Below are 27,894 nucleotides of genomic sequence, written 5' to 3'. Positions count from 1 at the left end.
TCATGGATACTTGTCAGATTTGTTTCTGTTGAGCCACAATGGGACCTCCCAGCTTTGGGTGTTTTCCTAGTAGGGAAAAGCAACTAGTAATTTGGAGCCCTGTGTGGGATGCAAATTTCTGAAATTACTTTGAGCCTCATTTTCTAGAGTGAATTTATCAACACATCTCCCCTCTGCTGTCCTAAAGGTCCGGAGGCAGCAACATTGCCTAGTCTGTCTCAGACTGGACCGTGCGTCTAAAGTAATGCATCTCAGCCTGATGAGTAACTTTGCCTGAGATCCTCAGGGACTGCCAGCCGCTAGCCTCTGTAATCAGGACCCTCTCCGTGTCTCCAGCCCCTGCCCCTGCCAAGCCCATGACTTGTTACCTCTGCCCTATCGCCACCTGTGCTCTGCCTGAATTTCCCCCCCTCCAGAAAAACTCAGTGTTTGAGGCTCTGTCCAGGGCCACTCTTTTGGGCAGCCCCCTGGTGCCCCTTCCTCACAGGAGGGACAGTGCTTCCAAGGAGCCATGCCAAGCATGGAGCACATGGGCTGTGGCTCACGCCGGGCTGGGGACTGCTGTGCACCTTCCCTTAATGCTGTTGCCTCTGAGCCAGTGTGAGAAGCCTTGAGAATAAAGGCCTGCAGAGGCCTAGGGTGCAAGGGGGTCCTGGGCAGGGCAGTGGTGGGCGCCCATGACTATGATCTGGTGCCTGGGGCCAGTTGGGGCCTGTAGACTGAGCCAGGGGGTGTCCACTGTCTCCCAGGGAACAGAAAGCCAAGAGGAACAGCCAGTGGGTGCCCACCCTGCCCAACAGCTCCCACCACCTGGATGCCGTGCCCTGCTCCACGACCATCAACAGGAACCGCATGGGCCGGGACAAGAAGAGGACATTCCCACTCTGGTGAGTGTTCCTCCACCTCTGGCCGCCGCTGCTGTTCTCTTCCGCATTTGGCCTTGTGTCCCCAAAATGCCGTGCTGCTCCCCCAGAAGCCAGCTCCCTCAGCCTCCAGCACGGCTGGGCCCCATGTGGCCCAGCCTGGCTCGACCTCACCCCCAGCTCCTCGGGCAGTGTTTCTGGGCCCAGTCCCCGGACTTTTCCTCTGCCAGGTTCAAATGCTGTCCATGTGACTCACTGTGTGAGCTGCCTGTGGCTCCTGGCACAAAATGCCACAAACTGGTGGCTTAAAACAACACAAGTCTGGGAGCTTCCTGGTGGTCTAGTGGTTAGGACTCGGCACTTTCATTGCTATGGCCTGGATTCAGTCCTTGGTCTAGGAACTGAGATCCCACATCAAGCTGCTGCACACTGGGCCAAAAACAAACAAGCAAACCAACAGTACCCCCCTCCCAAAAAACCCCTAAGTTTATTCTCAGGGTTTTGGATCCCAGGACCTTCACTTGGCCCTTCTCCCTCTGGGAGCTGGTCTAACTTCTGGCAGGCACTTTCCTTGTTCTGGTGGCTGCCTCACTCCAGTCTCTTCAGTGGCCACATAGTCATGTGGCCTTCCCCCCCTCCCCCCTGCCGTGTGTGTGTGTGTGTGTGTGTGTGTGTGTGTCTCTGAGAGAGATTTCCCCGTTTATTGTAAGAACACTTGTGATGTAATTTAGGGCCCCTTTGGATAATCTTCTCTCAAGATTCTTAATCACTAATGTAAGCCCCGCCCTTTTATTTGCTCTACAAGGAAACAATCAGGTTCTAAGACTTAGGACCTAGATGTCTTCAGGAGGCCTTTTTGCAAGCTCCCATCCCCTGAGCTCTCCCCTAACCGGCCCTGGGCACCCCCACATGCACCGCCTGCATCCCGGGACACGGCAGTCCCACCCTCGCTGTCCTCGGGCCCAAACCCTGCAACCCTTCCTCCTTCTCACACCACAGAGCCAGTCTCAGTAGATTCTGCATGCCCAGCCTTCTGAGTATCCAGAATCTGACCATCCCTGGCCAGCTCCCCATCAGCCAGGGTGGGTCCTCCAGATGCCCATCACACTGATGTCAGCAGGCCAGAGTCCAGGTGGTGGCCGCCCCTCTCTGGCCCCATCTTCTGCCACCCACTGCCTTCCCCGCCTCAGGCCTTCTCAGCGCTCCAAGGCCACCCCGGAGCTCCTGCCTTTGTGGTTGCCTCGCTTCTTGCCAGCACCTGCAGGCTCACCCCTACCTCCCTTCTCCTTCCCACCTTCCTCCCTCCCACCTTTTCCTTCCTTCCCATCTGTGTTTGAATGTCTTCTCCGAGTGCCCTCCCATTAGAATGGCCACTCTGGAGTTCCTGTCGTGACTCAGCAGTAATAAACCCGATGAGTATCCATGAGGACGTGGGTTTTAACCTTGGCCTCTCTCAGTGGGTTAAGGATCCGGTGTTGCCGTGAGCTGTGGTGTAGGTCGCAGATGTGACTCAGATCTGGCATTGCTGTGGCTGTGGTGTAGGCTGGCAGTACTGCTCCAATTAGACCCTTAGCCTGGGAACTACCATATGCCATTAATGCCGCCCTAAAAAGACCAAAAAAAAAAAAAAAAAAAAAAGTCCTTTCTGCCCCTTCCCCTGACCATGTCTCCCAAGGCCATTGTGTCTGGCATGGGGGTGTTTCCCCTTATCTTGTTTATTTGTTCATACCCATGTCTGGAACCTTCTGTCTTCCGAATATGCCCTTGGGTGCATCCCCCGCCTGGCTCTTCCCTCCTGTCTCCATGTGTGAGCAGGCAACCGCCTGGCTCACAGTCTCCTGAGCTCCCTTGGGATGGAAGCAGAAGGCTTGGACCCCTGCCGCTTCCCAGTACCCCTGTACCACTCCCCTGCCTGGTCTGCATCCTCCATGGCTGCTCTGGCTACTCCCTCAGCTCTCCCGCCCCTTGGCCTTTGTTCAGGTGCTTCCTTCTCTGGAAACATGTTTCTTTTCCACAGCTTTCTGGGGAAGTCCTGCCTGCCTTGGTACTTAAATCTCCCTTCTTGTGGAGAGTGTCCACATCTTTTGTCCCAGTGCCCAAGTCAGAGCTCTGCCCCTGTGGCCCCAGGACCCCTGCTGGCCCCATCTCTGCTGATAGTGGACAAGTCCCTTTAAGAAGCAGGCTTTCCCCCCTGGTCAGGGTGCGGGACCCCAGCCACCCTGGCTGAGCATGCTGTTGCCTCCCTTTCTAGCTTTGACGACCATGACCCAGCTGTGATCCATGAGAATGCATCCCAGCCCGAGGTGCTGGTCCCCATCCGGCTGGACATGGAGATCGACGGGCAGAAGCTACGGGATGCCTTCACTTGGAACATGAATGGTACGTGGTGGCCAACACGGCCATTTTGCTCACAGTCCCTTTCCCACCTGCCACCCATCAAGGGGACCCTGGACTCTGAACACAGCATTCAAAGCATCATGGTGTAGTTCCCGTCGTTGCTCAGCGAAAACAAATCTGATTATCATCCATGAGGATGTAGGTTCGATCCCTGCCCTTGCTCAGTGGGTCAAGGATCCAGCATTTCTGTGAGCTATGGTGTAAGTTGCAGACACGGCTCTGGATCTTGTGTTGCTGTGGCCATAGCAGAGGCTGGCAGCTATAGCTCTGATTTGACCCCTAGCCTGGAGGTTGAACCTCCATATGCCATGGGTGTGGCCCTTAAAAAACAACAACAGCAACAAAAAAATCCAAAAAAAACCCCAGCATCATGGCATGGATTTGGAAGGTGTGGACTCTGGGTTCAAATCCTGCTTCTGCCATGGTTTCCTATGGGCGGGGCACGTGACCTTGGGTCCTTCCTCCCCCAGTGAGCATGGGGGAGCCTGGCATGCAGGCTACCAGTGCACAGAGTGTGACGAGGGTCTTGATGCCCCTCAAATGGGTTCAGCCGGCCGGCTCCCCACATGTCCTCCCTTCTTTCATAGCACTTTGTGTGCATGCCACAGCCTCTGTCACTTCCTTGGTCAGTAGGGCTACTCTCTCCCCGCCCCAGTTCCCTTTCTCGTCCTTTGAGTCCTGGTCAGATGCCCACTCTCCTGACTTCTCATGTCCAGGCTCTGCAGATGTAGAAAGGAAAGCCGAGATCAGACACCCACCCAGGCATTTAGAGTCCTTGATGCTTCTGGGATGGGGGGGGTTACACATGGGTTTATTCTTTTCTGCTTTTCTTTTCTTGAATTTCACAGACTTTTATAACAAAGATATTATTTATATTCAAACAAAAACATAGTGAATATAATTTTTAAATGAATAAAAGTGTAGAATCATGAGAAACTCACCAGTGTTATCTAATGTACTAATTTAAGTTTCAAATAACCTACTGGTGGGCATGAGCACCCTCACGCAGAGGGCTTAGCAGTGTACAGGGCACTGGTGGGGCAGCCTGAATGAACCACTGTGTCGTCCTCTTCAGTCTGAGCCTCACCTGTAGAAGGTGTCTCTCAGTGATGAGCTCTCTGAGAAGGACCTGAGAGGGAGCTGATTGGGGTGCCTGTGGAATGTGGCAACATCTTCAGGGGGTTGGCATCTTTGGAAAGGATGAGCTGCCTGGTGAGGAAATGTGCCCACAAAGACACCATCTTTGCACCCGGGCAGTGAGGGGCCCCCACAGCAGGCCTGTGAACTGCCCCGAGGAAAAAAATACAGAGTTGCTCCTGCTCCAGGCCAGGGTCCATGAGGCCCTGAGGGTCTGTACCCCAGGGCGTGGCTATAGGGAGCAGTTTGTAAAGATTTGTATCCATCATGCTCACTTGGGAGGCCTAAAAAATCGCAAATGACAGATTCAAGAAGCTGAGTAAACCGCAACCAGATAAACCCAAAGAAATCCATCCAAAACACATCATAATTCAAGTTCTAAAATCTATGCACAAAATTTTAGGAGTTCCCTGGTGGCTCAGCAGGGTAAGGCTCCAGTGTTGTCACTGCTGTGGCTCAGGTTCCATCCCTGGCCCAGGAACTTCCATATGCCATAGGCAAGGTCAAATAATAATAACCATGATGAGAAATATTTTTTAAAAGTGTCTGTGTGTATGACTGAGTCACTTTGCTCTACAGCAGAGAATGGTACAACATTGTAAATTGACTATACTTTAATAAAGACATTTTTAAAATTACGATTATAATAAAGTAAAAAATAAACACAGGGCCTTGAGAGCAGCCAGTGAAAAAAGACACCTTATCCACAAGGAAAGACGTAGAACAACAGCAGACTGCTCATCACGACCACTGAAGCACTAAAAGTAAATAACTGCCAATCCAGATCCTATACCCCATCAAAGTATTTCAGGGATGAACTTAGATGAAGGAAAACTATCACCTGCGGACCTAACCTAAAAGAATGGCTGAAAGAAGGGAAATAGTAGAAGGAGAAACTTTGGAACTTCAGGAAGGAAGAAGCAAAAATAGGGGTAAATGCAATAGACTTCCTTCTTTTGAGTTTTCTAAATTATGTTTGACAGTTGAAGCAAATATAATAGCACTATTTATTTATTTATTTAGTCTTTTTGCTATTTCTTGGGCCGCTCCCGCGGCATATGGAGGTTCCCAGGCTAGGGGTTGAATCGGAGCTGTAGCCACCGGCCTACGCCAGAGCCACAGCAACGCAGGATCCGAGCCTCGTCTGCAACCTACACCACAGCTCACGGCAATGCCAGATCGTTAACCCACTGAGCAAGGGCAGGGACTGAACCCGAAACCTCATGGTTCCTAGTCGGATTCGTTAACCACTGCGCCACGACGGGAACTCCTTTTTTTTTTTTTTTTTTTTTTTTTTTTTTTTTGATAGCACTGTTTAATATGGTTTTAAGTGTATGTAGAGGAAACATTTAAGACAATTGTGTTCCAAAGGGGGAGGGTGAAGGGACATCATGAGAAGTTAAGATTTCAGTCCCTCACTTGAGTTGGTAAAATGAAGAAACCAGTAGACTAGTAAGGTATGTGTATATGTATATAATATAGAGGATCACTTAAAGATGCCAAACAAAGAGATACACTCAGAGAGAGTAGTTCCTGCTGTGACTCAGCAGATTAAGAACCCTACGTAGTGTCTGTGAGGATGTGGGTTCGATCCCTTGCCTTGCTCAGTGGGTTAAGGATCTGGCATTGCTGCACGCTACAGCGTAGGTCACAGATGTGGCTTGGATCTAGTGTTGCTGTGGCTGTGGCGTAGGCCCCAGGTGCACTTCCAATTCAACCCCTAGCCCAGTAACTTCCATATGCAGCAAGTGCAGCTGTAAAAAGGATTAAAAAAAGAGAAAAAAAAAAGGAGATAACACTCAGAAATACTGTAGATGAAGTGGAACCCTAAAAAATATTCAAGTAACTCACAGGAAGGCAAGAAAAAAAACAGAAATCAAAAATAAAATGGCCTACCTAGGCCCTGTTGTGTCAATAATTGTAAGTTCAAAAACAGAGGTTGGGGGCGTTCCTGTTGTGGCGCAAGGGAAACGAATCCGACTAGGAACCATGAGGTTGCAGGTCCGATCCCTGGCCTAGCTCAGTGGATTAAGGATCCGGCGTTGCCATGAGCTGTGGTGTAAGTTGCATATGCGGCTTGGATCTGGCATTGCTGTGACTCTGGGCATAGGCCAGCAGCAACAGCTCCGATTAGACCCCTAGCCTGGGAACTCCATATGCCTCAGGTGCAGCCCTGAAAGGACAAAAGACAAAAAAAAAAAAAAAAAAATTTAAACACCCCCCCCCCCCAGAGATTGGGGAGTTTCCATTTTGGTACAGCGGAAACGAATCTGATTAGCACCCATGAGGATGTAGGTTCGATATCTGGCCTCACTCAGTGGGTCAGGGATCCAGCGTTGCTGTGAGCTATGGTGTAGGTCACAGATGTGGCTCAAATTCTGCATTGCTATGGCCGTGGTGTAGGCCGGCAGCTGCAGCTCCGATTCAGCCCCTTCTGTGGAAACTTCCATGTGCCACAGGTGTGGCCCTAAAAAGCAAAAACAAAAACAAAACCCAAAAACAAAAGACAAAAAAACAGATTGGTAGAGCAATACACACACAAACACACACACATTTTGGCCATGCCTGTAGTATGCTGAAGTTCCTGGGCCAGGGATGGGACCTGAGCCATAGCAGTTGTAATACCAAATCCTTAACCCCTAGGTCACCAGGGAACTCTGCTAGAAAGAGTATTTTCAGTTGCCCTAGAAATGGCAAAAAGACCAAAAAAAAAAAAAAAAAGTTAGTAAAAAATATGTTATGTAAACATTAATCAACGAGAAGCAGGAGTTTGCAGTACTAGCAGATAAAGCACACTAAAGAGCCAAGAAAATTACCAGTGTTAGAAACATTAAATAATGATGAAAAGGTCAGTCCTCCAAGAAGACATAGAAGTCCTAAATGCATATACATTAAACAACAGAACCAGAAAATACGTGAAGCAAAACACTGATAGAACTTGAAATGAGAAACTGACAAATCTACAGTTATACTGGAAACTTCAACATCTCTTAACAAGCTGTAGAACAGCTGGATAGCAAGATGAACCAATTCTTTGCAAAACATAAGCTACAACAAACTCACCTAATATCAGATAGTTTTAATTTCTCTGTAACTTTTTTTTTTTTTTTTGCCTTACCTGTGGCATGTGAAAATTTCCAGGCCAGGGATTGAACCCATGCCACAGCTGTATTCAGAGCCAGAGCAGTGGCAATGCTTAACCTGCTGAGCCATCAGGAAACTCTTCTCTGTAACTATAAAGGAATCATAATTTAAAAACTTCCCAGAAAAGAAATCTCCAGGCCCAGATGGTTTCTTTGGAGAATTATATCAAACATTTAAAGAAAGATTAGCACCAATTTTATACATTCTCTTCCAGAAAATAGAAGAGTGAACACCTCCCAATTCATTTTATAAAGCTAGTTAGATCAGCATTGCCATGAGCTGTGGTGTAAGTCACAGACACGGCTCAGATCCCGCATTGCTGTGGTTGTGACGTAGCCTGGCAGCTACAGCTCCAATTAGACCCCTAGCCTGGGAACTCCATATGCCCCAGGTGCAGCCCTAAAAGGACAAAAGGCAAAATAAATAACAAGTAGACTACAGACCAATATCCCTAATAACTATAGATGTGTATGTTCTTAACAAAATATTAGCAAACAGAATTTAGCAACATTAAAGAATTACAGGGGAGTTCCCATTGTGGTGCAGTGGAAATGAATCTGACTAGTATCCATGAGGATATGGGTTTGATCCCTGGCCTCACTCAAGGAGGATCCAGCATTGCTGTGAGCTGTGGTATAGATGGCAGACACAGCTCGGATCCTGCATTACTGTGGTTGTGGTGTAGACCGGCAGCCATAGCTCCTTTTCACCCCCTAGCCTAGGAACTTCCATATGCTGCAGGTGTGGCCCTAAAAAGCAAAAAAAAAAAAAAAAAAGAATTGCACACCATGGCCCAAGAGGGGTTTATTCCAGGGATGCAAGGCTTGTTCAGTATTTGAAAATCAGTGTGACCCATCACATTAACAGACTAAAGAAAAATCACACAATCATATCAATTCATGCAGAAAAAGCATTTAACAAAATTCATCACTCTTTTTTTCTTTTTTTTTTACTTTAGAATTTCCTTTATGGTGGTGATTTCCAGAATTGTTATTGTTATTTTCTGTTTTTAACAGCAGAATTAAAAAAAAAAAAGATAAAATTATACCCAAGTCCTAATATATACAAAGGATAAAAGGAGAACTGAATTATCACCCATTCTTTTTTTTTTTTTTTTGTCTTTTTGCCATTTCTTGGGCTGCTCCCACAGCATATGGAGGTTCCCAGGCTAGGGGTCCAATTGGAGCTGTAGCTGCTGGCCTACGCTAGAGCCACAGCAACGCAGGATCCAAGCCACATCTGCAACCTACACCACAGCTCATGGCAATGCCAGATCCTTAACCCACTGAGCAAGGCCAGGGATTGAACCCACAACCTCACAGTTCCTAGTCAGATTTGTTAACCACTGAGCCACAACGGGAACTCCAATCACTCATTCCTGATAAAAACTCAGACTATTGGGAATAGAGGGAAATTTCTTCAACTTGATAAAGAGCATATACACAAAATCCTTTATCTAATAGCCTATTTAGTGATAGAAGGCTGAACTCTTTCTTGCTGAGATCAGGACAAGGCAAGGATGTCTCCTGTCACCATGGTTATTCAACATAGTAATGGGGGAGTTCCCTGGTAGCCTAATAATTAAGAACTTGGGGGAGTTCCCATGGTGGCTCAGTGGTTAATGAATCTGACTAGGAACCATGAGGTTGTGGATTTGATCCCTGGCCTTGCTCAGTGGGTTAAGGATCCGGCGTTGCCATGAGCCGTGGTGTAGGTCACAGACGCGGCTTGGATCCCACATTGCTATGGCTCCGATTCGACCCCTAGCCTGGGAACCTCCATATGCTGTGGGAGCGGCTCAAGAAATGGCAAAAAGACAAAAAAAAAAAAAAAAAAAAAAAAAAAGAACTTGGAGTTGTCAGGGCTGTGGCTTGGGTTTGATCCTTGGTCCAGGAACTTCCGCATGCCGTGGGCACAGCAAAAAGCAAAATAAAAAACAAAACAGAACATAATGCTGGAGGTACTAGCCAGTGTAATAAGGTAAGAAAATGATATTAGAGACATGAATCAGAAAGGAAGAAATAGGAAGTTCCCATTGTGGTTCAGTGGGTTACTAACCTGACTAGTATCTTTGAGGATGTGGGTTAAGGATCCGGTGTTGCCATGAGCTGTGAGGTTTCCATGAGCAATGGTGTAAGTCCCAGATGTGGCTCTGATCTGCATTGCTGTGGCTGTGGTGTAGGCCAGCTCCGATTTTTTTTTTTTTTTTTTTTTTTTGGTCTCTTTAGGGCCGTACCTGCAGCATGTGAAGTTCCCAGGATAGGGGTGGAACTGGAACTATAGCCGCTGGCCTACACCACAGCCACAGCAACACCACATCCAAGCCGCGTCTGCAACCCATACCACAGCTCACGGCAACACCAGATCCTTAATCCACTGAGGGAGGCCAGGGATCAAACCTGCATCCTCATGGTTACTAGTCAGATTTGTTTCCTCTGAGCCACGACGGGAACTCCTGCAGCTCCTATTTGACCCCTAGCCTGGGACCTTTCATATGTCCACATGGGGCCCTGAAGAGCAAAAAAAAAAAAGAAAGAACGAAAGAAAACTGTCCTATTTGTAGATGGTATGATTGTGTACATAGAAAATCCCAAGAGGTGTTCCTTTCATGGCGCAGCAGAAATGAATCTGACTAGTATCCTTGAGGATGTGAGTTCTTTCCCCTGCCTTTCTCAGTGGGTCAGCATTCCAGCTGAGTGCTACAAGAAAACCTGCTAGAACTAATAAAGTCACAAGACACAAGATAAACATGCGAAAATAAATTGTATTTCTGTATACTATCAGTGAACACATGGACACTCAAATGTTCAGTGTAAAAGTACATTACAAGTACCAGTCACTCAATTAAAAACAAGGGAGGAGTTCCCTGATGGCTCAGCAGGCTAAGGGTCCAGTGTTGCCACTGCTATGACTTAAGTCACTGCTGTGGCATTGGCTCTCTGGCATGCCTCGGGTACAGTCAACCCCCCCTCCCCCCGCCCCGCAAAATAAAAAAGCAGAGGAATACCTGGTGTAAATCTTTTTTTTTTTTTTTCCTGGTGTAAATCTTACAAACATAGGATTTGTATGCCAAAAACCTCAAAGCACCAATGAAAGTTATTAAAAGATCTAAGTGAATGGACAGACAACCATGTTCATGGATTAAAAGATTGGTGTCAATTCTCCCTAAGTAGATAGCAAGTTTAATGCAGTTTCTGTGAAAATCCCAGCAAGACTTTTTGTAGATTTAGACAAAATTATTCTAAAATGCGTATGGAAAGGCAAAGGAATTAGGGTCACTAAAGCAATTTTGAAAGAGGAGAAAGTGGGAGAAATGAATCTTCCCAGTCTTCAGGTTTAGTGTGTGGCTACAGTTCTCAAGACAGCATATGAACTACAGCTGTCACAAACTAAGAAGTTACCTTTGAAGATGGCCTTGCACAAGACATTCTTGGGATGCTTGGCCTGAGCGCTCGCTCAGCTTCCTCCCGCATCTCCAAAATAAGTAATGCTTGCTGGCTGTATGCGTTATTGACGGGAGGCTGGCTGAACATTCAGGTCTGTCAAAACGGTGCCATTAGGTGGGCTGGTCTCTGGCTCTTCTGGTCTTTCGAGGAAACGGGTCATTTATCCAGCAGACCTGTTTTTTTTTTGTTTTGTTTTGTTTTTTAGGGCTGCACCTGCAGCATATGGAGTTCCCAGGCTAGGGGTCCAATCGGAACTGTAGCTGCCTTGCCACAGCCACAGCAACGCAGGATCTGAGCCTCATTGCCACCAACACCATAGCACATGATCAAGGCCAGGGATCAAATCTGCATCCTTATGGATACCAGTCACATATCCTCATGGATTCTGCTGAGCCACGACAGGAACTCCCAGACCTGGTTCTTGATGGAATCATGCTGTGAACTCTTGAGGGTACTCATTCTTGGCTTCTTGTCCTCTGTGGCTCATCCCTGTGTGGCATGTGGTCCTCGAGGTTTGAGGCTGTGAGAAGAGGCTAGGTGGGGCGAGAACACTTGACCACACAGGACCTTGCTGAGGTCTGGCCAATTGTAGCCATCCCCGTGAAGCTTGCCCTTGGTGCAGTTACATTCTCAGGAGCTGTACACATCTCCTTGCTGTCACCTGGTTGAGTGCATGAGCTGCCCACAGAGTCAGAAACTGCCCGAAGATCTGTAAAAATCCACAGGCAGCCTGACATTATCTCTGAGAGATTTCTCTACTGGGGAGGAAATGGTGAGTGGACACACACCTACTTGTGCATGGGATGCTGGCCTCACAGTGGCTTTTTCAGAAGGAACCTGTGTTAGCTCAGGCTGCTATGACAAAGTACCAGAGGCTGGGGGTATAACACCAGGTTTGATTTCCCCTGGGTTCTGGAGGCTGGAAGTCTGAGATCAAGGTGTTGGTAGCGTTGGTTTCCTCTGAGGCTATCTTCTCCCTGTGGACCTTCCTGGTTGCCTGAGTCAGAAGAGGGAGGACATGGTATTTCAGCTCTGAAGTGCCCTTGTGTACCCTCTCCCCAGACATCTCACTGGTAGAACTAATGGAGCTGTGTGGTCTTAAGCCTGGGAGCAAGGGGGGCCTGGTATGGGGGAGCGCTTAGGGTCTTGACACCTCCCAGAGGTGTGTGTGGGGATGTGTGTGGAATGAGGGCCAGAGGGGGTGCTCGTCTCTTTCCTCCCCTTAACCTTTTCCTTCTCTTCATCCTCATCTTCATCCGGGAGGTTTGGCAGAGGAGGAAGGGGTAAGGGAGATCAGGGCCCAGAGCGATGAGATGAGGCCCTGCAATCCAATGGCAGTCCCTACCTCCTCATTGCAGAGAAGCTGATGACCCCTGAGATGTTTTCAGAAATTCTCTGTGATGACCTGGATTTGAACCCGCTGACATTTGTACCAGCCATCGCCTCTGCCATCAGACAGCAAATTGAGTCCTACCCCACAGACAGCATCCTGGAGGACCAGTCAGACCAGCGGGTCATTATCAAGGTAGGCAGCTTCCTGCCCTGCACTGGGGCTTCCTTATCCTGCAGAATGTGGGGCGGGACAAGTGCGGAGTTCATGAGGCATTGAAGGTACTTGGAGGCCTTGACAGAGCTTGTCTGGGGTCCACGCTGTGGGATGGGACTTCTGAAAAGCTGTCTTTCAGGCAACACTCTTATCCCGGGAAGGGCATGGGCTGACTTCTGAATAAGATATCACATTCAGGGGGTGCTGTGTGACATTGCCAGGCATGGTGCAGAGCCCAGTGGTACAAAGGAGATGAGGCTAGATGATAGGTAGAGCAGGGAAGCCCACAGTAGGATGAGTACCCTCTTCCTGTGGGCAGGCTGAGTCAGCACACTCCATACTGTCTCAGTAATCTGCTGCCATCCTGGGGGAAGATTCTGTATTACAGGTGAGGAGGTGGGCACCTAGAGAGGTCAGGCAGGTCACCTGTCCCAGCTTCTCCACTGAGAAGTCTTAGAGCTGGGATTTGGACCCAGGCCTGTCCTCGGCAGAGCCTGCTTGGTGTGAAGCATATATCTTTGTGGTTTTGATTTGCATTGCCCTGTTGATTAGTGACTTTGACTATCTTCTCATGTGCTAATCAGCCATTTGTTTATCTTCTGTCTGCTTAAGGTCCTTTGACCTTTTTGAATCAGGTGTGTTTTGTTTTACCACTTTCTTATATGTTCTAGATACCAGTCACTTATCAGATATGTGATTTGCAAATATTTTCTTGCATGCTGTGCTTGCCTTTTTATTGTGTTGATAGTGTCCTTTGATGCAGAGAAGTTTTCGATTTTGTTGAAGTCCAATTTGTCTATTTTCTCATTTATTGCCTCTGCCTTTGGTGTCATATCTGAGAATTTATTGCCAAATTAAATGTCATAAAGCTTTTCCTCTATGTTTTTTCCTAAGAGTTTTATAGTTTTAGCTCTTACATTTATATATTCTATACAGTTTGAGTTAATTTTGTGTATGCTATCAGGTAAGGGTCCAAATTCATTCTTTTGCATATATATATCTTGCTTATCCAAAACCATTTGTTGAAAACACTGTCTCTTCTCCTTTGAATAATCTTGGCACCTTTGTTGAAAATTGTTTGACCACATATTTGGGGGTTATTTCTGGGTTGTCTGTTCCATTGGTTTGTGTGTCTATTTTTATGTTAGTACCACAGTTTTGATTACTGCAGTTTATTTTAATTTTTTTGTCTTTTTTTTTTTTTTTTCTGGCCACACCTGCAACATATGGAAGTTCCCAAGCTAGGGGTCGAATCAGAGCTGTAGCCACTGGCCTGTGCCACAGCCACAGCAACGTAGGATCTGAGCCACTTCTGCGACCTACACCACAGCTCACAGCAGTGCCAGATCTTTAACCCACTGAGTGAGGCCAGAGATCAAACCCATGTCCTCATGGTTACTAATCAGGTTCTTTACCGCTGAGCCACAAGGGGATCTCCTGATTATTACAGTTTAGCAATAAGTTTTGAAATTAGGAAGTGTGAGTCTTCCAACTTTGTTCTTTTTTTCATCATTGTTTTGGCTGGACATCCTTTGTCATTAGATTCCATATGAATTATATCTTTAATGTCTTTCAGCGTGTTTTACAGTTTTCATTATACAAGTCTTTCATCTTGTTGGTTAAGTTAATTTCTTAGTATTTTATTCTTCTTGATGCTATTGTAATTGGAATTTTTTCTTAATTTCCTTTTCAGATTGTTTATTGTTAGTGCAGAGAAATGCAGCTGACTTTTGCGTGTTAACTTTGTATCCTCCTACTTTGCTGAGTTTGCTTATTAGTCCTAACAGTTTATTTAATAGCATCTTTAGGGTGTTTTGCATATAAGATCATAACATCTGAGAACAGAGGACTTCTTCCTTTCCAAGTAGATATCTTTTATTTCTTTTTCTTGCCTAATTGCTCTGGCTAGAAATTCCAATGCTGTGTTGAATAGAAGTGGCAAGAGTAGGTTTCCTTGGCTAGTTCCTGATCTTAAAAGTCCTTAGCCTTTCACCATTAAGTATGATATTTACTATGACTTTTTTCTTTTCTTTTTTGCTATGCGCTTTTTCATGTATTGACTTTATTATGTTGATATAGTCTCTATCTGTTCTTAGTTGGTGAGTACTTTTATCATGAAAGCATGTTGAATTTTGTCAAATACTTTTTTCTGCATCAGTTGAGATGATCATGTGATTTTTGTCTTTCATTCTGTTCATGTGGTATATTATTACACTGATCAGTTTTCTTATTGAGCCATCCTTGCATTGTCAGAATAAATCTCACTTTTTGTTTTTGCTTTTGTTTTCTTTTTAGGGCTGCATCTGCGGCATATGGAAGTTCCTGGGCTAGAGGTTGAATCAGAGCTGCAGCTGCTGGCCACAGCCACAGCCACAGTGACTTGGGATCCTTAACCCACTGAATGAGGCTAGGAATCAAACCTGCATTTTTATGGACACATTATATTGGGTTCTTAACCTACTGAGCCATGATGGGAACTCCTAAATCCCACTTTTTAGAATTTATTTATAACATTATTTCATTTATAATGTTACATAATTCTTCTATATGCTGTGGAATTCAGTTTTGCTGGTATTTTATTGAGGATTTTTTATATCAATGTTTATAGCAAATATTGGTCTGTATTTTTTCTTGTATTTTTGTCTGGCTTTGAAATCAAGGCAATGAATTACGAAGTGTTCCTTTCTGTTCAGTTTTTTGGAAGAATTTGATAAGGATTGGTGTTAGTTCTTCTTTAAATGTTTGGTAAAATTCACCAATAAAACCATTAGGTCCAGGGCTTTTCTGTGTGGGAAAGTTTTTAATTACTGATTCAGCTTCCTTGCTAGTTAATTTCTTTTAAGAGAAATACAAATTTATTTTAATTAACCCATTTCAGTTTCATGTTATGGTTAACTAGCAGAAAGAGGCAGTTTCTCAGAAGGGGGATGCACTGGGAGAGAAATGGGGGTGTGGGGTACAACCCTGGGACCATCTCCTGTGTTGCGTGTGCAGCCTGTGGCTTTCGGAGGATGGCCGTGACCTCACTCTCGGTTGCATCCTTGTCCTGTAGCCACAGTGGAGTCATGGCCTTATAGGCTTAGCTTTACCCAGCCACATGGTTCCACATAGCTGGACTCAGCCCCCAAGAGGATCCTCACGAATAACCAGCTGGCTTTCTTGACATTTTTCTCATCACTTCTTTGTTATCCTGATGGGACTTGTGGGCAGCCATACAGAAAGCTGTCAGGCAGTTGAAAATCCATCTGGGAACATCACCTGCTCCCCTGATCACAGGCTTTCTTGGTGACTGGACACTTGTCAGCCATGGGGTCCCTTCAGGCCCTTCAGCCCACCGATAATCCCACCCATGGGATGGTGGCAGCTGGTGGGCTGCTAGGAGACAATCCCCAGCTTGGGGGGCCTGCCTGGTGAGTGGCGTGAGGGCCTGCCAGCACTGAGGTGGGACATAGCTGGTAAGGCAGAAGCCTCGTGGGTCCTGTGACCCTATAGGAGAGGGAGCTGGCGGGCACACCCAGGGTTTCCAGGCTCCAGAGGAGTCAATGTGTCTGTGGTGGCAGAGGATGGACATCTTTGGAACCATGGCACCTGAGCAGTGTCACTTCTCAACAGAGCAGTGCCTTAGCTCACAGTGGCCACTTACAAATGCACGTGCCACGGTGGGACCAAGGCCCGGGCCTGGCTGCCCAGGGCACCTCAGGTCTTCCCTAGAGGGTGACTACAGGCCCTGAACCAGAGCCTCTCAGGACCACCCAGGAGGCTTGTGGGGTCCGCTCCATTTTACAGATGGAGAGCTGCAGCCAGAGGGACAAGGGCCAGCCTAGCCTGGCCCCTCCAGAATGACTGTCCTGCCTCCTCATGGCCCCCAGGGCAGGTGCAGTTCCGCCTGCTCTAACTCACATTCCTGGTTCTGGCCCCAGCTGAACATCCATGTGGGAAACATCTCGCTGGTGGACCAGTTCGAGTGGGACATGTCAGAGAAGGAGAACTCGCCAGAGAAGTTTGCACTGAAGCTGTGCTCTGAGCTGGGGCTGGGCGGGGAGTTCGTCACCACCATTGCATACAGCATTCGGGGACAGCTGAGCTGGCACCAGAAGACCTATGCCTTCAGGTAGGACCCCTGGCCACTCCCTTGTTCCCCTGCAAAACCTGTCCTGGGGACGAGCTTCTCCTGTATGAGGTGATGTCTTTCTGGAACCTCCAGGTGCATCTGGCCAAGGGCTCCTCCCATCCCCCGCTGGGGATCTCAGGAGACGGCGGCTTGCCCCTCTGCCCTCCGCCCCTGCTGCTGCCAGCAATTCCTCTGCTAGGGTCCTTGCCTCATGGGCTTGCACCCAGTCTCAAACATGGGCTACCCCACTTAGCCCTCCCCGGTCAGGGCATCCCCTGGCAGCCCCTTCCTGTTGACTGCCCATGCTCAGTGCCAGAGTAGGCAGTGAGCAGTCGCTGGCTACACGCATGGAAGAGGGAGTGGCCTTCAGGCCGCCCGAGATGGGGTGTGTGTGTGTGTGTGTGTCAGAGAGAGAGAAGTGTAAACAGAGCATCCGCCTCCTGTCCTGGGTGCTGGCGGGGTTGGGGGCTGGAGGTAGGAGCTCCTCGAAACACAGATGTGGCCCTCCTCCTCCCGGGGGTGGTGCTCGCCTGCCCTTTAGGACTTTGTCACGTGAGCTCCTTTTCCATGTGGGGATGGAGTGCTGGTGGGGGCGGCCCTGAGTATCAGTGCATCAGAACAGGATGTTAGGATTTATTCTGCTCATTAAGGCGTCACCGTCCACATTTGGAGGTGGTTAGTTACTCAGGGCAGCCCCTTAGGTGGTGAAGGAGCCGGGACAAAGAACTTGCAGAGACATGACGGTAGCGGAGCGTGTGAGTCTGTTTGCGTCTCTGCTGGTCCTCCCCAAAATTCCTGGAGACAGCTTTCTCAGGGCTTCCTGTAACTGAGCAGGAGAGGAGTGACCAGACACCTGCAGGGCACGAGGCCCCGGGCAGCCCTGCTGAGGGCACATGTGTGACCTCCAGTAGCCCTGCAGATGGCCTCCCAACCCCCACTGCATTCTTCTGCTACACTACCCACACCCGGGAGCTCCCCAGGAGACCAGTGGTGGCCCCTCCCTGCTGGCCGGCCTCTGGCTAGGGAAGGAGAGGGGACAGTAGTGTCCCTTGGGAGGCCCCTAGCCTGGTCTTTGCTAGGCTCAGGCTTGGCTGCTGCTGAGTCATGTGACTCAAGACTTGAAACCCTGGGCCTCTGTCACCCCTGTTGGAAGCACCCTGGATTCTTGCAAGCCAATGCGGGCTGTCTCCTACAGACTGAGCCCAGCCCAGTGTCCACTGCACCAGTGGAGCAGGCCAGTCACAGGACATGTGAGCATGGGCACCAGCACAGAGAACAGGTAGCGGGCTGGGTGGGCCCGATGTGGGCAGAGGCAGGCAGTGCAGCTTTGGGTGAGTCTGGGGGTGGGACACGGGCTTGTGGCACGTGGGTTGGGGGCCCCAGGCTGCTAGAAGACAGAGCTGAACCAGAAGAACGTGTAGATTTCCTAGGGCCAGCGGAGTGGGGACAGACAGTGAGTGGTCAGGGGCAGGGCAGAGGGTATGAGGACGTTAGACGGTCACTGAGACCTGTGAGGAGGGTCACTTCTGGCAGAGTTGCTGGCACTTCCTCCGGTAGAGGAGGAATGAATGTGTAGCTACTGAAGGCCAGAGGGGGCCTGGGGAAGGGACATTAGGTGGTCAGGCTGGGAACCAGCCAGGGATAAGGCAGAGGGGCAGAGAACCTGGTAGCTGTGCCAGTGAGGGATGTGGCATTGTTGCTGTCACAGCCTCAGGCTTAAGAGGCACCAGGGTCCTTGTGAGATGGTTAACCAGGAGCCTCCAAAAGAGGTCACTCCTGGCCCAACCACAGGCTGGCTGGCTGGTTTTTGTATGCGCTTTATTGAAGCAGAATCCATCAACCCTTCAAATGACCCATCTAGAATGGGCGACTCTGGGGTTTTCTGGATGTTCACAGGGTTGTGCAGCCCTGGGCAACCTCCAGTCTGCTTCCTGTCAGTAGGTCTGCTTGCTCAGGACACTCAATATAAATAGAGTCATATAATGTATGATTTGGGGGCTGGCTTCTTAGCATAAATGTTTTCAAGGTTTGTCCATGTGGAGCCTGTATCAGAACTTCATTCCTTTTCATGGCTGAGTAATAGTCCATCATATAGTCAGGCCATGTTTTATTTACCTGGTTATCAGATGATGGGCACTTGGGTGGTTTCAACTTTTAGGCTGTAAATGATAGTGCTGCTGTGAACATTCATGCACAGGTTTTTGTTTGAACAGCTATTTTCAGTTCTCCTGGGCAGGTACCTAGGGGTGGAATTCCTGGGTCGTGTGGTCACGCTCTTTAGCATTTGGAGGAACTGCCCAACTGTTGTTCTCAAAGCAGCAGCACTGTTTTACATGCCCAGCCCCTGAGTGAGGGTTCCTGTTTCTCCACATCCTCGCTCACCTTTCTGACTTTTAGATCCTGGCCACCCTCGTGGGAGTGACATGGCGTGTCAGTGTGGTGTGGATCTGCATTTCCCTGACGGCTAATGATGTCGAGCATCTCATAATGGGCCGTTAACCATCTATGTATCTTCTTTGGAAAATAAGGCTATTCCAGTCCTTTGGTTTTTAGTTGGGCTCTAAGTTTGTTTATTATTGAGTTGTGGGAATTCATTATATATCCTCAATGCAAGTTCCATATCACATACTTGATTTGCAAATATCTTCTCCCATTTCATGGGTTGTTTATCACTTTCATGACTCTATCCTTTGAAGCACAAGTTTTTGGTTTTGATGATACTCAGTTTAATCATGTATTCTTCCATTGCTTGTGTTGCCTGGTCCAGGGTCTCACCCTAGCACCCTTTGCTGGAAAGACGGCCCTTCCCCCATTGAGTGGGCTTAGCTCCTTATCCAAAGTCAGTTTGCCATAAACAGGAGGGTGGTGTCGAGTCTTGTCACCTCCTAACTGGCCGCAGAGCTTGGGCAAGAGGCCCCTGCAGTCTCGTTCTCACCTATGAAGTAGGCACGGTGAACAGGCTCTTCAGCTGGTCCATCGCACCTCATGAGGTCATAAAAGTAAGATCACATTGAAGATGACCTCCCCGTTCTCTCCCAGCCACAGCCTCCCTGCTTGGACACCTTGGCTGGTAGGAATATCGGGGTCCCAGGTGCCTCGAGGCCCGGGGAGCAGAACCCCCTTGTAGGCTGGGCGGCTCTCTGCCCATGTGTCCCCCCATACCCATGGGGCCTGCTGGCTCAGGCCCGTCCTCTCATGCCTGGTCTGAACAGTTCTTACTTTAGAACAGACCCACTGGGGTGGAATACACTGGGGAAGTAAACACAGGGGCCTCCAGGCCCTTGTTTAAATTAAGAAGAAAACATATTTTGTTCCCCTCGGCGTGGCCTTGGCAACTTTCATGTCTGCTCTTCCTCGGAAGGCAGCTGGGAGCCCCGGAGGTGAGGAATGATGTTTGAGTCTGTGGCTGGGTGGTTTCTTGATCGCCAAACTGCTGCCTGGCTGGGGAACAGCTGTCAGGAGCTGCAGAGTAGGGCGGCCTGGCCCCTGGCCTCTGAGTTACAGCACAGGTTTGAGCCCTGGGCATTGTGGGCATGGACCCAACAGGCCACACTGTGGCAGCAAGAGGTGAGCCCTGCTCTGCGGGGGCAGGACAGCTCCGAGCTGTGTCCCAAGCACTCGAGGTCCCCAGGACCCCAGGCAGACTCTCCTCCAACCGTGGACACAGGAAGGCTGTGAGTGGGCCCCTGGCCCCAACATACACAGTGGGTATACATGGGATGTTTAGTAATCACAATCTTGTGAAATCCCTCACAGCAAGGACATCGTCCCCATTTTCCAGATGAGGTGTCAAAACCAAGGCCAAGGGCCATCATTCACTGCCCCCTCTCCCCCGCCACCGAGTTGACTCTGCAGGGCTCTGGGTGGGCCAACTCCTGATGGGCCTTCAAGGGGCCAAGCTACGGGGCACAGGCCAGGGTGGGAGAGGTCCAGGCTTGGGCAGCGCTGCAGGAGGGGGTGAGCCGGGGGGTTGGCTCTCTTGGCCCGTGATCTCTGGACCTCTTCACTTTTCACCACCCTGGGGTTCCGATCAGGGCGGCAGCTCAGCCAGGTGCCCTCCAGGCCTTTGTAGTGCCCCACCCCCAGCTAAATCCACTCACCAGAGGGTGTGCAGTGGCCTTTGGGTGGAGTCGGGGGACAGTTGCTAAGGGACCTAGGATGCAGTGGTCAGAGGTCATGGGTTTGGGCCCCTGTGAAGCAGGCTGAGGAGCTGGCCTCAGTGAGCAGCATCCAACCCCCCTGCAGACTCTGCTTTCCTCTTTCTCCTGGACACTGAGCGGGTAGGCCCCCCTCCTGCTCCCCACAGGTCCAGTGGTAATGGCTGGCCCTGCCACACTGTTCTGTGGACCCTGCCCTAGTCTTTGGCCTGGAGATACTATGGTGGCAGCAGAGTGCCTGCCGAGAGCCACTTCAAGGAGAAATCCACTGGGTGGTGGGCCAGCGGTATTGGTGCTGCGGAGGGAAGGGAAGGGCCAAGTGGCCCCAGTGGCTCTGCCCTGAGGTTCTGGTCCATGTGCTGGTGGGCGGGGGTGGATGGTGGTTTCTGGGGCCTCTCTGGCCGCTGCTCCATGATCTGCCTCCTTCCCACCTTCCACAGTGAGAACCCCCTGCCCACGGTGGAGATTGCCATCCGGAACACAGGCGATGCTGACCAGTGGTGCCCGCTGCTGGAGACCCTGACAGATGCCGAGATGGAAAAGAAGATCCGCGACCAGGACAGGAACACAAGGTGCCCCCCCAGCCCTCTTCCCAGGCAGCGCAGGACCATTGCCTTTCCTGAGACCTGGCAGGCCCCTGGGTGATGAGTCCCGATCTAGCCCTTCAGGGAATGAGTGAGCCCTCAGATGGGGCCTGACCTCATCCCAGACTGGGTTCCAGGACCCCTGGAGAGGTGGACAGGGCAGGGGGCAGCTTCAGGCCCCAAGCATCAGACAGGCCCAGGCAAGGGCAGGGGCTGGGCTCCCACCTGCCATGTCCTGTCTCCACCCCCCACCCCGGCTCCCCATGGGGTCGTGGGGACAGCATCTGCCCCAGGTCACTCTCTCTCCCCTCCGCAGGCGGATGAGGCGTCTGGCCAATACTGCTCCGGCCTGGTAACCACCCGGTGGTGCATGGCTCCCACGGAGCATGTGAAGATTGGACCGCCCACCTCTCCTGTCTTCTGGGAGGAGGGCATGAGGAGAGGCAGCCCGGCTGCCTGAGGAGCATGGGGTAGGGGCCTCTCAGTCGCCCCCCACCCACCCCCGGGTACACATTCCGTTTGCTGAGCCCCAGTCCCCGCTGCCCGTCTCTGGTCAGGAAGAGGCCTTGTTTTGGGTTGTGTTTTGTTTTTGTATAGGAACCCCAGGCAGGGCAAGCAACACTTTTTAAATAAAAGGCAACAAGTCCTGTTCTGTTTCATCAAAGTGGTGTAAAAATAAGAATGGGGCTGGGGTGAGCACAGAACAGGCTGGCGGGGACGCATGACCAAGCTGGTGGACAGGCCCTCACCATCCTCCACTTCATGTTCCTGCTCGGCACTCGCAAGGCCATGGCTCCATTCAGGCCCTGCAAGGCCCCCAGGTCAGAGCAGTTGTCAGGTCCCCTTGACCCCAGCGTCCCACCCACCCTACTTGGCAAGTCTGTGGCTGGGTGGTTTCTGGATTGCCAAACCGCTGCCTGGCTGGGGAGCAGCTGTCCCCAGGTGTGAGAAGATGGTGAAAGGCTCAGAGGGCAGGGCCACCAGCCTGCCAACCACGGCCCACCCCCACTATCGCCTGGGCCACCCCATCCCATACAGGCATTGAGGGCATGCTGCCAACCTGGTGCCTGGCTCCAGCAGGTGTGCTCTCACACCACACCTCCCAGCAGCACTCAAGTGACAGGCGGACTGGGGCCCGTCTCCACTCTGGCTGGCGTGTGGCCAGGCCAGCTGCACCCTCTCAGCCGGCTGTGAGAGGAGAGAAGAGCATCCCGCCTGGCTCTGCCACCTCTTCTGTAACAAGGAAAGATCTCCACTCTACGTGGGATATGTGGCACCTGTTGGCCTCCTCTCCGGGCCAGCTACTGCACAGTGAACTGGGAGTGGCTGCAGTCTGAAGACAGTGAGCTAGAGCCTGCTCCAGGCTGACATGCCTTCAGTTGCTGGTGGCGAGCAGGGCAGGGCCCATGGCACCCAGCGCTGGCCCATACCCCATGCTGGGCAGGGGTTCTGAGGACTCTTGGCTGTAGGATGTGGGGTGAGCTGGGCTTTGGCCTTCAGACTTGAGGGGTCTTGTGAGCACGTCCTAGCAGTCTGACCTCCAGCCACTTCCCTTCATCCATGGAACTTGCTGGACTCCCAGCAAGGGGATAGCTGGCTTCACTGGAAGGCTCTGAACAAAGAGGGAGATTCCAGGCCCAGCTAGCCTTGGAGACAAGAGGGTCCTGCCACTGAAGAGCTTGTCCATCAGGAGACAACCCAAGCCTCATAGCTGGTGGGATGGGAGGGACCCTGCCAGCCTCAACCCACTGGCCAGGCCGGCTGCCTGCCTGGCAGAGGCCCAGGAAGGGGCCTTTACCTGCCACCCCCCCCTGCCGCCTAGCCCACCTGTTGCTGTTCTGAAGGTTTTACTGCAAAGTTATGATTCAACTCCACAGCCATTACTTTTGTCATCTGTGAACATGACAACCTGTGACTGGAGCCCTTGTGCTGCTGCTGTGATCCAGGAATAAACCACCACACAGCTGGTCATCTGATACCCACTTTACAGAGAGAAAAGGGAAGCTCCTAGGGTCCTCCCCAGAGGTCTCTGCCTCAGCTGCTGGACTTGCTAAGGTGACACTTAAGGCTCTGGGTCACAGAAAGGGCCTGGCCCTCTTCCTCACCTTGCCCCATGGGTCCTTTAGCTGCTTAGCTGGAAACGGAGGCAAAGACCTGCTGTGGGTTGATAGTGAAGGACAGGAGGGGCCCAGGGTGACACCCTGAGGACCCCATGGGCAGCAGTCGCCACCACAGATGGCTTGGCACCAGTTAGGCAGCTCAGTCCTGGCCCTGCCACTGAGATTTGAGAGACCAAATCTCTGCTGGGCAACCCTGGGCAGGTTTTTGACCCTCTCTGGGCCTCCATCCTACCACTTGCACTTGGACCAGGCTTAGTGGCCCTGGTTGGAGGCCAGCAGCACCTGCCCAGCATTGAAAGAAGGGTGTGGGCAGCCGAGGAGAGCCACTGCTGTGGGTGAAGAGGCTGCAGATCTTTCTGTTTATTCGAGTGGCCCTGGCCCTGGGAGGGGTCATTGCTGCAAGGGTCCTGGCTGTTCCTCCGGGAGAGGCAGGTAATTGGGGTCCTCCTCTGGGGCATCCAGGAGCAGCTTCCTGTGGGGAAGGGCCCACATTGAGCTGCAGTCAGCAGCACCTGGGCTCTGAGCCGTAGGAGGGAAGCAGGAGGAGGGCTGTCACCCCAGCACTCACAGGAAGCTGGGGGTCAGCAGCAGCCTCTTGCCTCCAGGCTGGTTGGGGAAGACATCCTCCAGGAAGTAGTAGATGTGGCCCACGGCGATCCCTGTGGAAGGGCCACCAACTGCTGAGGCCACCCTCCACAGTCCAGAGCCTTGGAGGCCCAGAGCACCCATGCCCCATGTCCTGCCCAGACTGCTGGCCAGGGTGGGGCTTGGGGCAGGGGGTGCCTGAGAACATCGGAGGAAGGGAGCCACGAAGGAACCCCAGCCTACCCATCCCCACCCTGGTCAGAACCCACACCAGCCTCAGCAGGTCAGGCCTGAAGAAGTGAAACCCATTGGCTTGTTTGGGGGGCTGGAAGAACAGAGGAGCTCTGAAGACAGGAAGAGGGGGCGGGGGCAGATGAGAGGTCCAGTGCAGGTGCAGGGAAGGCTCTGGCCAAACAGACCCCCAGGTCCCAGAGAGCTCCCTTGGGAGGGTTGGATGGACAGCACTCACCCAGCAGGTCCACAAGGATCGAGTTGCCCAGCAGCAGTGAGAAGCCCATGAGCGCCCAGGGCAGGAATGGTGCCTGGAAGGTGAGGAGGCCAAAGAAGTTGACCCTCACCCGGGGGCTTCGACGGCTCCACACGTACACCAGCATGGCTGTGAGGGCCTGCCCCAGGAAGAAGAGGCTGCCCAGGAGCCCCAGCAGCTGGGCCAGAGTCAAGGCCTCATACCTTGCCCAGGACTTGCCTGACTTCCTAAACCCTGGGAAACTTCCCGCTGGCTTCCCTTCCCAATCTAAAGCCACGCTCTGGCCTCCAGGGGCCACCTCATCTGCCCTGCCTCAGCACCTCACCCCCACATCCCACTGCTGCCCACCCCTGCCCGAGTTCCTCCTGGCTACTAGCATTCACCTCTGGGCCACAGGCACCCCACGCTGTGATATTTCGTTTACACCCGCCTTGGCACCTGGAGCTGAACACACCATGCACGTTGAATACATGCTAAGCTAGAGGGAGCGACAGTCCTCCAGCCAGCACTCAAGCCAGGCCCCAGGGCCACAGAGACCAGGATCAGAGGTTCTAGGCACCCGGAAGGATACGATCATAAGAACGCCCCCGAAGAGAAACATGAAGACAAAGTCTGCTGTGCGGCCGCGGAAGGAGCCCTCCTCGAGCATTCGGCAGTAGCGGAACCTGCGGCGTCCGTATAGGAAGTGCCACCGGCTGGGTCTCAGTTTCCCGCTCCTGGGAAAGTCCCGCCGGGTGGACCCCCCCTCCCCACTCTCCGCCCCCTGCCCGATCCCGCGCGGTGCAGGATACACGAAGAGCATGTTGAAGAAGAAGCTGAATCCCAGGGGCCCGAAAAAGAGGAAGTTGGTGACGAGCCTCCAGACCTGTGGGGCGGCAGAGGGTCAGGCGCGGGGCGGGTGGGGCTGGAAGGGCAGGTGTAAGGGGGCGGGGCGGCTTAACCTGGAACTTCCGGAACACGAGGTGCGGGTTGAAGTAGAGCTGGAAGGGGCTGAGGAACTCCAGCTGCTGCGGAACCAAGGGCGCGTCAGGGTCTGCCCTGTGGGCGGGGGGCGGGTCCAACCGCAACCAAAGCCACCCCCAGGTGTAACCATGGCGACACCCCACTCGCAGGACCCACTCACCACCGCGGCCGTGGTGAGGACGCACGCCGTGGTGTAGGTCCGCGTCACCGCCGGCACCTGAAGGAATTCGGCCGCCAGTCCCTGCCACGCCATTGAACCTTCTCAGGCACGCGTGGCGGTACTGCTAGCAAGCTCTTTAACCCACCTCCAAGCCCCGCCTGCTAGTCTTTAGCCAATCCGCGTCGGCGGCACCGCGCTCCCGGGCTAGAGGGAGGGGTCCTGGGACAGGTAACTAATAGGAGGAGTAAACTGTATTCTGGGGGCGGGGCGGAGGGGGCGGGCGGGTGGGTCGAATCTCCGGACCAATAAGCAGGCCCCACGGTTGAGCACGTGGCGGTTGTTGTGGTGCCTCCCGCAGCGGAGCGGGAGAATGAGTGGCCAATGAGGAACTTGTCGCTTCGCGGCAAACTAAGGGAGGACCAATAGTGAGGACCCACGGGGGCCTCCATGGGGGCGGGGGTAAGATTACTCCTTAGTCGGTAACCAGGAATCTAGGCTTCTTGAGACTGAAGGGGCGGGGCCGCGCGAGGCGGAGTGATGCGAAACCCGGAATTTGGCCGCCCTGCGCGGTAGGCCCACCTGGGCTGGCCCGCGATGTGGGCGGTCTTTCTTCCCTCAGAGAACCAGAGCAGCAAAGGAGGTGCATGGCAGCTTGTCCAAAACTCCTGCACGTCCAGGCCCGGCTGAACCTGCCCGCTCCATGAGAAGCCACACGAGGGCCTCTGGCAGAGGGTCCGGGTTGGGGACTTGCAACTGCAGTAGGACAAGGGTGCCAAGGCAGGCTGGCGCAAGTTGGCGAGAAAGAGAGGGCCTTGTTATTTTGGTGGAAAAGAGACACTCCATTTATTCATTTTAATGAATAAAGTCAATCATTTATTGAACACCAGCTGCCAGGCATTGTTCTGGATGCTGGAAAAAGTGGCCAACAGAAGATGCTCTCCCTCCTGGTGTAGCCAAGAAGACAGGCACCCAAGAGCTTATGCTAAATAAGAGCCAGTGTTTGCTGGGCAGGGTGCTGATGGAAATAACAGCCAAGTGGAGGCTGGAGCGTTGGATAGTGGGCCCCATGCTACATGAAGTGATCTGGAAAACTCTGTGAAGAGGTGATGCTTGTCACTATAAGAAGATCCTTGGGGAGTTCCTGTTCTGAGGCAGCGGAAATGAATCCGACTAGGAACCATGAAATTGCAGGTTTGATCTCTGGCCTCAGTGGGTTAAGGGTCTGGCGTTGCTGTGAGCTGTGGTGTAGATCTTAGATGCAGCTCGATCCTGCGTTGCTGTGGCTGTGGTGTAGGCCGGCAGCTGTAGCTCTGATTGGACCCCTAGCCTGGGAACTTCCATATGCCGCAAGTGCGGCCCTAAAAACAAAAAAAGAAGCAGTTCTTTGGGAGTTCCTGCTGTGGTGCACATCTTGGGAGTGATGAGACTCAGGTTCGATCCCAGGCTGGGCACAGTGAGTGGGTTAAGTATCCAGCGTTGCCACAGCTGCTGCATAGGTTGCAACTGTGGCTCAGATCTGATCCCTAGCCTTGGAACTCCATATACTGCAGGGCCCGCAAAAAGAAAGGGAAAAAAAAAAAAAAAGAGGAGAAGAAGAAAAGAAGATCCTTGTGGCTGCTGGGAGGGCAGCCTGCCAGAGGAATCAGTGAGCAGGGGGAGGATGCAGGGAATACTGGAGGCATAGGCAGGGTGGAGCCTGGGGGGCCAGAAGTGGCAGGATGTGGGTTAGCCACAGGGTTGATGATCCCATTGGAGCTGAGCCCAGCGGAGCAGATCCCATCCTGGTGGAGGTGCAGCTGTGGGGCAGGGGCCAGGCCTTGGACACAGGCATGGGCGACTGCACCTACCAGGCTTGAAGGAGCCAGCAAGGGGGTCGGGTGTCTTGTTCTTGGGGAGGGGGAGGCATTCCTGCCTCCAGGCCCTCAGCACAGGCACTGGCTGGCCCTCCACTTAGGGTTGGGCTGGGGCTAGTGGGGAGGGGCTGTCATTGTGAGAGGGGTGCCTTTCTCTCCCCTTCCATGGGGCTGATGGGGCTGCTAAGACAGGAGCCGGTTTGCAGGTGCAGAAGTACATTCCTTGGAGGCTGGGAGCCCAGGGTGGGGGTGAAATGTGCAGGGAGCAGTGGCTGGGTCCCATGCACATGTCCCTTCTCAGGGCCAAGGGGTGTCATCAGTTAGGGACTGAGACCCAGCAG

General features: G+C 51.8%; 2 protein-coding genes across 8 annotated transcripts in view; one reads left to right on the top strand and one right to left on the bottom strand.

Annotated features, from left to right (window-relative positions):
* Positions 1–22,049, top strand: part of SMARCB1 (SWI/SNF related, matrix associated, actin dependent regulator of chromatin, subfamily b, member 1) — a 31,063-nt gene extending 9,014 nt beyond the window's left edge. For 2 of the 5 annotated variants that reach the window (XR_002338928.1, XR_002338929.1), the window contains exons 4-9: positions 750–887; positions 3,115–3,242; positions 12,346–12,512; positions 16,454–16,644; positions 19,042–21,373; positions 21,702–22,049. Coding sequence is in view for 3 of the 5 variants with exons in the window: in XM_001929437.4 (XP_001929472.1) it covers positions 750–887; positions 3,115–3,242; positions 12,346–12,512; positions 16,454–16,644; positions 21,242–21,373; positions 21,702–21,741 (796 nt within the window). In the remaining 2 variants the exon portion in view is untranslated. The remainder of the gene's footprint in view (positions 1–749; positions 888–3,114; positions 3,243–12,345; positions 12,513–16,453; positions 16,645–19,041; positions 21,374–21,701) is intronic. The other 3 variants (XM_001929437.4, XM_001929438.5, XM_005670907.3) reach the window with 2 other exon arrangements.
* On the bottom strand, positions 22,008–25,953 carry DERL3 (derlin 3). 3 transcript variants are annotated; one of them, XM_005670904.3, is made up of 7 exons: positions 25,701–25,953; positions 25,519–25,584; positions 25,369–25,442; positions 25,149–25,242; positions 24,560–24,755; positions 24,074–24,164; positions 22,008–23,977 (listed from the first exon to the last, which is right to left on the bottom strand). In XM_005670904.3, exons 1-7 carry the CDS (start codon positions 25,791–25,793, stop codon positions 23,896–23,898), a joined length of 696 nt encoding a protein of 231 aa, XP_005670961.1. In that variant the 5' UTR covers positions 25,794–25,953; the 3' UTR covers positions 22,008–23,895. The 3 variants fall into 3 exon arrangements, with proteins under 3 accessions (XP_005670961.1, XP_005670962.1, XP_005670963.1); XM_005670905.3 differs by having other exon boundaries at positions 23,247–23,977; positions 25,519–25,581; positions 25,701–25,933; XM_005670906.3 differs by lacking the exon at positions 25,519–25,584 and having other exon boundaries at positions 23,247–23,977; positions 25,701–25,934.

The sequence above is a fragment of the Sus scrofa genome, chromosome 14, assembly GCF_000003025.6.
Source record: "Sus scrofa isolate TJ Tabasco breed Duroc chromosome 14, Sscrofa11.1, whole genome shotgun sequence".
Taxonomy (NCBI): Eukaryota; Metazoa; Chordata; class Mammalia; order Artiodactyla; family Suidae; genus Sus; species Sus scrofa.
Note: the sequence above shows the minus strand (reverse complement) of the source record. Positions and strands in the feature narration are given on the sequence as shown.